Source organism: Coregonus lavaretus (genome assembly GCF_964263955.1).
Source record: "Coregonus lavaretus genome assembly, chromosome: 30".
Lineage (NCBI taxonomy): Eukaryota > Metazoa > Chordata > Actinopteri > Salmoniformes > Salmonidae > Coregonus > Coregonus lavaretus.
In genome coordinates this window covers 20810565-20820698 of record NC_140017.1, presented here as the reverse complement: position 1 = coordinate 20820698, position 10134 = coordinate 20810565, and the positions used below count along the sequence as shown (strand labels likewise).

The 10134-nt window shown below is 45.3% G+C and overlaps 1 protein-coding gene across 1 annotated transcript in view; it reads right to left on the bottom strand.

Moving 5' to 3' along the window:
• Positions 1–10134, bottom strand: part of LOC311105380 (complement C4-like) — a 29011-nt gene that overhangs the window by 3126 nt on the left and 15751 nt on the right. The window contains exons 27-39 of the mRNA XM_084147519.1: positions 9780–9948; positions 9194–9408; positions 8219–8374; positions 8060–8119; positions 7856–7949; positions 7570–7750; positions 7369–7456; positions 2692–2766; positions 2459–2561; positions 2198–2287; positions 1986–2078; positions 1814–1897; positions 1483–1624 (exon numbers count right to left, since the gene is read on the bottom strand). Of these exons, the coding sequence (XP_084003645.1) occupies positions 1483–1624; positions 1814–1897; positions 1986–2078; positions 2198–2287; positions 2459–2561; positions 2692–2766; positions 7369–7456; positions 7570–7750; positions 7856–7949; positions 8060–8119; positions 8219–8374; positions 9194–9408; positions 9780–9948 (1550 nt within the window). The remainder of the gene's footprint in view (positions 1–1482; positions 1625–1813; positions 1898–1985; positions 2079–2197; positions 2288–2458; positions 2562–2691; positions 2767–7368; positions 7457–7569; positions 7751–7855; positions 7950–8059; positions 8120–8218; positions 8375–9193; positions 9409–9779; positions 9949–10134) is intronic.

Sequence of the window (10134 nt, the reverse complement as noted above, 5' to 3'; positions counted from 1 at the left end):
AAGCCATTTTGCCACAACTTTGGAAGTATGCTTGGGGTCATTGTCCAGTTGGAAGACCCATTTGCGACCAAGCTTTAACTTCCTGACTGATGTCTTGAGATGTTGCTTCAATATATCCACATAATTTTCCTTCCTCATGATGCCATCTATTTTGTGAAGTGCACCAGTCCCTCCTGCAGCAAAGCACCCCCACAGCATGATGCTGCCACCCCCGTGCTTCACGGTTGGGATGGTGTTCTTTGGCTTGCAAGGTACCCCCTTTTTCATCCAAACATAACGATGGTCATTATGGCCAAACAGTTCTATTTTTGTTTCATCAGACCAGAGGACATTTCTCAAAAAAGTACGATCTTTGCAGTTGCAAACCGCAGTCTGGCTTTTATATGGCGGTTTTGGAGCAGTGGCTTCTTCCTTGCTGAGCGGCCTTTCAGGTTATGTCGATATAGGACTTGTTTTGCTGTGGATATAGATACTTTTGTACCGGTTTCCTCCAGCATCTTCACAAGGTCCTTTGCTGTTGTTTTGGGATTGATTTGCACTTTTCGCACCAAAGTACGTTCATCTCTAGGAGACAGAACGCATCTCCTTCCTGAGCGGTATGACGGCTGCGTGGTCCAATGGTGTTTATACTTGCGTACTATTGTTTGTACAGATGAACGTGGTACCTTCAGGCGTTTGGAAATTGCTCCCAAGGATGAACCAGACTTGTGGAGGTCTACAATTTTTTTTCTGAGGTCTTGGCTGGTTTCTTTTGATTTTCCCATGATGTCAAGCAAAGAGGCACTGAGTTTGAAGGTAGGCCTTGAAATACATCCACAGATACACCTCCAATTGACTCAAATGATTTCAATTAGCCTATCAGAAGCTTCTAAAGCCTAACCGACTTGCCAAAACTATCGTTTGTTAACAAGACATTTGTGGAGTGGTTGAAAAACAAGTTTTAATGACTCCAACCTAAGTGTATGTAAACTACCGACTTCAACTGTATACTGTACATTTCCCAATAGAGAAATCACAATCTAGGGCCCAAGTAGTGATAGACTTTTACAATATCTCAATTCAACAATATTGTAATAAATATCCTCTATGCTGTATTTTTTACCTGATGATTCCATGTATTATATAAATGTTGTCTTACAATATATTTACACATACTGTATAGTTAATTGAAAAGGAAGACTGTTATGTCCCAAATGGCACCCTATTCCATACATGGTGCACTACTTTTGACCCTGGCCATGACACCACCCTCCGAAGGTGTCTCAGGGGGAGTTGAGATATGCAAAAAACAAATGTACGATTCACACATGCGTATAGTACACACTTGTACATGTGAAACAGGACATATAATAACACCCACCTAATTATTATTATTTTTATAACATGGTGCACTACTTTTGACCAGAGCCCTATGAACCCTGGTTAAAAGTAGTGCACTATATAGGGAATAGGGTGCCATTTGGGACGCATCCCATCACTTACTTCCCACTGTGGTCAGTGGTGTCAGAGATCGTCCCATCTCTCCCCATGATCAGGTAGTTACTTTCAGTCTTCATGTCAAACTCATCACAGGCTTTACGTTTGATCATGTCTCTCACTGCTCCAGTCTGCATCACATCTTTACCTGGCGTAGCAGAGAACCAGCACAACAAGAATGGAAAGGAAATTATACTTCAAGAGAATGTTTACTTACCAAATGGCACTCTTTTCCCTATATAGTGTACTACTTTTGACCAGGGCCCATCCAAAGTAGTACACTATAAGAAATAGTCTACCATTTGGGATGCAGACTGTAATATTGTAGAACACTCACCTGTCTGTAGGATTTTGGTCACTAATGTGGTATAATGTTTAAAGACTCCGTCATCGGATGAGTTGACAACCTTGATGATGTACACTGTCAGAAGGACAACATGAAGTGGTGTTAGTACCGACTACAGCACATTAGAAAGAAGATCATATTTGGCTTAGAGGTATAAACTCACCATAATTTACAGTAGGAGAGAAACAAGCAAAGCTCCTGCGAGTCTCTTTCTTCATGTCTTTACTGTAAGTTACTTTCTTCTTCGGGCAGCCACCTGAGACAATGCAAATAAAAATAGATACAGAATAGTTCACAATAGTACAAAATAGTTCAGACGCTATACAAATATATATATTCTGTCCTGAAAATACAAGCTGTAAGGAGTGCACATACCCTCTGCACAGGAGCACATATTGTCCTGACAGATCTTGGAGATCATGTTGCTCTTCTGGGGTGAGCTGTAGAACACAGTGCATCTCCTCTCTGTAGGGACATAGTTCAGCATTAGTCACTCAGACAATGGCTGCGTCCCATATGGCACCCTATTCCCTTTACTGTGAGCTACATTTGACCAGGCTGCACCAGCCCCATGGACCTCCCAGATACCTTACAACCATAGACATAACATACCCTAAACTAAAGATGGTGGTATACCTGGATTGTAGTAGTCATAGACCACAGCAGCAGCAGGCTGCACCAGGCCCATGGGACTGATCTGTTTGGCCCGGAACTCTACACACTGTGGTTCCTCTGTGATCTGGAATACATAGCAACAATACAATGTCAGAGGGACGAGAGGACTCTTTTGCGAATCATTCTATATGAGTTGTACAGTAGTCATAGCTGATGCTCATTGATGTCATGGCTTTGGATACAAGAGGTCTTACCTCAGCGAAGTAGAGGAACACTTTATTTGGGGCGATGTCATAATGGTCAATGTATTTCTCAGTACCCTTTACATTCTAGAGGAGAGAAAAATAAAAATACATGAAATTCTATAGTTTGACAACATTTGTTTTCTTCTGCTAATAGCAGATATTTCAAAGAAGGGTCTACTTGTAATAACTGTGATAAGTGGTTGTTTTATTTTACATTTTAGTCATTTAGCAGACGCTCTTATCCAGAGCGACTTACAGTTAGTGAGTGCATATATTTTCATACTGGACCCCCGTGGGAATCGAACCCACAACCCTGGCGTTGCAAACGCCATGCTCTACCAACTGAGCTACACGGGACCTCTATTTATCCTACTAAACATAGGGCTCGATTAAATCTGTTGTGCTAAAGATCCGCACTACAGCGCGATTGAAATTTAAAGGTAATTTTCAATTGAGCCGAAATATCAAATCAAATCGTATTTGTCACATGGTTCGTAAACAACAAGTGTAGACTAACAGTGAACTGCTAACTTACGGGCCCTTCCCAACAATGTAAAAAAATATATAATAGAAAAATAATAACATGAGGAATAAATACACAATGAGTAACGATAACTTGGCTATATACATGAGGTACCAGTACAGAGTCGATGTGCAGGGGTATGAGGTAGATATGTACATATACAGTGCATTCGGAAAGTATTCAGACCCTATGACTTTTTACACATTTTGTTACGTTACAGCCTTATTCCTAAAATTGATTAAATAAAACATTTTCCTCATCAATCTACACACAATACACCATAACGACAAAGCAAAAACAGGTTTATTAAAAATAAAAAACAGAAATACCTTATTAACATAAGTATTCAGACCCTTTGCTATGAGAGTCGATATTGAGCTCAGGAGCATCCGGGTTTCATGGATCATCCTTGAGATGTTTCTACAACTTGATTGGAGTCCACCTGTGGTAAATTCAATTGATTGGACATGATTTGGAAGGGACACACCTGTCTATATAAAGGTCCCACAGTTGACAGTACATGTCAGAGCAAATACCAAGCCAGGGGGGCCAAGGAATTGTCCGTAGAGCTCAGAGACAGGATTGTGTCGAGGCACAGATCTGGGGATGGGTACCAAAACATTTCTGCAGCATTGAAGGTCCCCAAGAAGAGTGGCCTCCATCATTCTTAAATGGAAGAAGTTTGGAACCACTAAGACTCTTCCTAGAGCTGGCCGCCCAGCCAAACTGAGCAATCGGGGGAGAAGGGCCTTGGTCAGGGAGGTGACCAAGAACCCGATGGTCACTCTGACAGAGCTCCAGAGTTCTACTGTGGAGATGGGAGAACCTTCCAGAAGGACAACCATCTCTGCAGCACTCCACCAATCAGGCCTTTATGGTAGAGTGGCCAGACGGAAGCCACTCCTCAGTAAAAGGCACATGACAGCCCGCTTGGAGTTTGCCAAAAGGCACCTAAAGACTCTCAGACCATGAGAAAAAAGATTATCTGTTCTGATGAAACCAAGATTGAACTCTTTGGCCTGAATGCCAAGCGTCACGTCTGGAGGAAACCTGGCACCATCCCTACGGTGAAGCATGGTGGTGGCAGCATCATGCTGTGGGGATGTTTTTCAGCGGTAGGGACTGGGAGACTAGTCAGGATTGAGGGAAAGATGAACGGAGCAAAATTCAGAGAGAGCCTTGATGAAAACCTGCTCCAGAGCGCTCAGGACCTCAGACTGGGGCGAAGGTTCACCTTCCAACAGGACAACGACCCTAAGCACACAGCCAAAACAACGCAGAAGTGGCTTTGGGACAAGTCTCTGAATGTCCATGAGTGGCCCAGCCAGAGCCCAGACTTGAACCCGATCGAACATCTCTGGAGAGACTTGAAAATAGTTGTGCAGCGACGCTCCCCATCCAACCTGACAGAGCTTGAGAGGATCTGCAGAGAAAAATGGGAGAAACTCCCCAAATACAGGTCTGCCAAGAGTCACACCCAAGAAGACTCAAGGCTATAATCACAGCAAAGGTGTTTCAATAATGGGTCTGAATACGTATGTAAATGTGATATTTCCGTCTTTTATTATTTATACATTTGCAAAAATGTATAAAAACCTGTTTTTGATTTGTCATTATGGGGTATTGTGTGTAGATTAATGAGGGGAAAAAACAATTTAATCAATTTTAGAATAAGGCTGTAACGTAACAAAATGTGGAAAAAGTAAAGGGGCCTGAATACTTTCCGAATGCACTGTAGGTAGGAATAAAGTCACTAGGCAACAGGATAGATAATAAACAGCAGCGTATGTGATGAGTCAAAAGAGTTAGTCCAAAAAGGGTCAATGTAGATAGTTAAATAGTTTGCCAATCGCTACCCAGACTAACTATTTAGCAGTCTTATGGTTTGGGGTTAGAAGATGTTCAGGATCCTGTTGGTTCCAGACTTGGTGCATCGGTACCGTTTGCCGTGCGGTATCAGAGAGAACAGTCTATGACTTGAGTGGCTGGAGTCTGACAATTTTTAGGGCCTTCCTCTGACACCGCCTGGTATAGAGGTCCTGGATGGCAGGGAGCTCGATCCCAGTGATGTTCTGGGCCATACGCACTACCCTCTGTAGCGCCTTGCGGTCGGATGCCAAGCAGTTGCCATACCAAGCAGTGATGCCGCCAGTCAAGATGCTCTCAATGGTGCAGCTGTAGAACATTTTGAGGATCTGAGGGCCCATGCTAAATCTTTTCAGCCTCGAGGGGGAAGAGGCGTTGTCGTGCCCTCTTCACGACTGTGTTGGTGTGTGTGGACCATGATAATTCCTTAGTGATGTGGACACCAAGGAACTTGAAGCTCTCAACCTGCTCCACTACAGCCCCATCGATGTGGATGGGGGCGTGCTCGCCCCTCCTTTTCCTGTAGTCCACGATCAGCTCCTTTGTCTTGCTCACGTTGAGGGAGAGGTTGTTGTCTTGGCACCATACTGCCAGGTCTCAGACCTCCTCCCTATAGGCTGCCTCGTCAGTGATCAGTCCTACCACCGTCGTGTCGTCACCAAACTTAATGATGGTGTTGTAGTCGTACACGGCTACGCAGTCGTGGGTGAACAGGGACTACAGGAGGGGACTAAGCACGCACCTCTGAGGGCCCCCCGTGTTGAGGGTCAGCGTGGCGGATGTGTTGTTGCCTACCTTCACCACCTGGGGGCGGCCCGTCAGGAAGTCCAGGATTCAGTTGCAGAGGGAGGTGTTCAGTCACAGGGTCCTTAGCTTAGTGATGAGTTTGGAGGGCACTATGGTGTTGAACGCTGAGCTGTAGTGAATGAACAGCATTCTCACGTAGGTGTTCCTTTGTCCAGGTGGGAAAGGGCAATGTGGAGTGCAATACAGATTGCGTAATCTGTGGATCTGTTGGGGCAGTATGTGAATTGGAGTGGGTCCAGGGTGTCTGGGATGATGGTGTTGTTGTGAGCCATGACCAGCCTTTCTAAGAATTGAATGGCTACAGATGTGAGTGCTACGGAGTGAAAGTCATTTAGACAGGTTACCTAGGCATTCTTGGGCACAGGGACTATGGTGGTCTGCTTGAAACATGTAGGTGTTACAGACTGGGTCAGGGAGAGGTTGAACATTTCAGTGAAGACACTTGCCAGCTGGTCAGTGCATGCTCTGAGTACGCGTCCTTGTAATCCATCTGGACCTGCGGCCTTTTGAATGTTAACCTGTTTAAAAAGGTCTTACTCACATCGGCTATGGAGAGTGTGATCACATGGTCGTCTGGAACAGCTGGTGCTCTCATGCATGGTTCAGTGTTGCTAGCCTCGAAGCGAGCATAGAATGTGTTTAGCTCGTCTGGTAGGCTCGCGTCACTGGACAGCTTGCGGCTGGGTTTCCCTTTGCAATCCGTGATAGTTTGCAAGCCCTGCTACATCCGACGACCATCAGAGCCGATGAAGTACGATTAGATCTTGGTCCTGTATTGACGCTTTGCCTGTTTGATGGTTTGTCTAAGGGCGTAGCCAGATTTCTTATAAGCGTCCGGATTAGTGTCCCGCTCCTTGAAAGCGGCAGCTCTTTAGCTCAGTGCGGATGTTGCCTGTAATCCATGGTTGGGATATGTACATACGGTCACTGTTGGGACGACATTGTCGATGCACTTATTAATGAAGCCGGTGACTGATGTGGTAAACTCCTCAATGCCATCGGATGAATCCCGGAACATATTCCAGTCTGTGCTAGCGAAACAGTCCTGTATCTTAGCATCCGTTTCATCGGACCACTTGTATTGAGCGCATCACTGGTACTTCCTGTTTGAGTTTTTGCTTGTAAGCAAAAATCAGGGAGGATAGAGTTATGGTCAAATATGACAAATGCAGGGCGAGGGAGAGCTTTGTATGCGTCTCTGTGTGTGGAGTAAAGGTGAACTAGAGTTTTCTTTTGCCTCTAGTTGCACAGGTGATATGCTGGTAGAAATGAGGTAAAACGGATTTCAGTTTTCCTGCACATGCAGCATTTACCATGAATGCAGTCTCCACGAACGCGGAAACATTGTCTTCAAATTTCAATTGCGCTGTATGGCGGAACTTCAGCGCTACGGATTGAATCGAGCCCATAGTTGAATGCACTGACTGTGTATAAGAGTGTCTGGTAAATGTAAAAAATGTAAATCAACATTAAATGCAGGCCTACTGTACCTCCTCCAGATCCTGCATGTTAGGTTTGAGTCCACTGAGAAGGGAGATGTCCACAATGACCATGCCTGTAGAATTACCACTGGTCAGTCTGTAGGAGAGGAGAGATAGAACCATGTCTCTCCGCTCATCCCACCCCATGCATGCACACACACACACACACACACACACAATGTACACACATGCACACACACCTGTACTCACCCCACACACACAGTGTAGACTAGGGAGTTCTCCCTCTCCTCCTCCTGTGGGGCGTGTCTCTTCCTGCGTGTGCGCAGGTCAAACCATTCCACCCTGCTCATTGGCTCATCACTAGGGTTCCCGTCCCCCTCAGACTCATAGTTATAATAGTCGTCCAGCTCAGGACCATCATCCGCTTTCTCTGTAACATTACACATTTATACTGACAATGAATAGTGTTTTATGTTTTCAAGCAGCACTCCAGCAAATGTGTTTAGTGTTTATAGATGCATTCTGACAAACTTACTTCTGTACTTGACCTCTCCCTCCACCGAGACATTGAGACTGTATAAATCACAAAACAAGTCCATCCTCTCCAGAGTCCTGTAGGTCTGGACCACCTGATGACATAAAACAAGCACTGTGGACACATCCGTTGAGATTCAGACAGTCTTACAATGTTAGAATCATCATCATTTACTTTTAAAATGTATTTACTGAATTTACTTACTGATAAGGTCCCGTTTCCCTTCCCCTCTGTGTTAATAGTGATCTGGCTTCCTGGGTCCACCTGCCCAGACAAACCAGACGACACAGAGATTAGTAGATGTAAAACAGCATTTGAGAGAGGTAAATCAGACCACTGCTTGAATTCTAAACTCAATCTCACCTGGAAGGCAGATAGGGTCAGGGCATTACGCTTCGTAAGATGAACTCTCTGCTTGCGGCCGTTTTGGTAACACATCTCAACATTAAGGTCCAAGTCCTGAACATCATTGTCCTTGATACTGTACTTAGCTAGAGCCTCAAGAGCTACAACTGTATCCTGTTGGAGAGAGGGAGAGAGAGAGAGAGGGAGTGAGAGAGAGAGAGAGAGAGAGAGAGAGAGAGAGAGAGAGAGAGAGAGAGAGAGAGAGAGAGAGAGAGAGAGAGAGAGAGAGAGAGAGAGAGAGAGAGAGAGAGAGAGAGAGAGAGAGAGAGAAAGGAGAGGGAACAGAGAAAGAAAGAGAGAAGGGAAGAGTGAGAGAAAGAAGAGGGAACAGAGAAAGAAAGAGAGAAGGGAAGAGTGAGAGGAGGGGGCAGAGAAAGACAAGAAAAAGAAAAGAAGAGAATCATATAACTAGGGCCAGGAGTTTTTCCAGGTCAGGTCAGGTGGTCAGTGATAACTCCGAGCTCCCAATCATAATGCTACAGTACCTACCTGTCTGTCTACTGGTGGCTTGTCCTACAGTAACTACCTGTCTGTCTACTGGTGGCTTGTCCTACAGTACCTACCTGTCTGTCTACTGGTGGCTTGTCCTACAGTAACTACCTGTCTGTCTACTGGTGGCTTGTCCTACAGTAACTACCTGTCTGTCTACTGGTGGCTTGTCCTACAGTAACTACCTGTCTGTCTACTGGTGGCTTGTCCTACAGTAACTACCTGTCTGTCTACTGGTGGCTTGTCCTACAGTAACTACCTGTCTGTCTACTGGTGGCTTGTCCTACAGTAACTACCTGTCTGTCTACTGGTGGCTTGTCCTACAGTAACTACCTGTCTGTCTACTGGTGGCTTGTCCTACAGTAACTACCTGTCTGTCTACTGGTGGCTTGTCCTACAGTAACTACCTGTCTGTCTACTGGTGGCTTGTCCTACAGTAACTACCTGTGTAGAGCGGAACCCTCCTCCGTACTGTCTCTGCTCAGTGAGCCAGCGGGCGATGCACGTCGCGTACGGCATGTCTCCCTCCGCCACGGTCTGGAGCAGGGCGTAAGCCGTGGTTTCCACGGAGATGGCCTGGGCCTGGGGCACCTGATTGGCCCTCGTCTCCCCGCTCAGCCTCAGAGCATCACTGGCCTCCCAGTGACATGTATCTGCTTCTGCAGGGGAGATATACAGTATGTTTAGCAGCTACGTCCTTAGCCATATAACATTGCATAGGAGACATAATCAGTAATCTGACACCCTCTGCTGTTTAAATGTTGTCATTGTGTATGTCTACCTTCCCTCAATGTTCATACAGACCAGGGAATCAATAACTACCCAGAAGACCTTATCCTGACTTTTTCTCCAGCCACTACCGGTAATAATTTACAGGCGCTATTAATCAAAGCAGGTTGAAGTCCAAAGGAATTAGTTAAAACAGTATAAACACACTTGTGCTAGATGAATATAGCCCTTCTTAAATAGACAACTAGGCAACCCATAGCCCTTCTGATCTAGATGACTAGTAAAGTAACAAGGTACTGACCATTGTCACTGTGTGCCAAGGCCCTGAGTTTGGTCTGAGCCATGGAGGCAGCGTCTCTGCCAGGGGAGGTTAGAGAGAGGGCGTAGGAGGTGATGGCTACAGAGAAGGGCCTCTGAAGCGAGTCCAGCTTCGACTCCAGGTAGGCCTTAGCCTTCTCCATAGCCTGCCTCTAACACATGGGAATGGTGGATAGATTTAGCATTAGAAATAGCAATATGCATTAGTTAAACATGATCACAATAGACACAAAAATGTGCTTTATCATGACAGACACAAAAAGGCATGTTGCTTTATTCTGGATGATATTGCTGCAAAACCAACTTGCCCCTTTGGGATAATAATTCCACAACTTTTA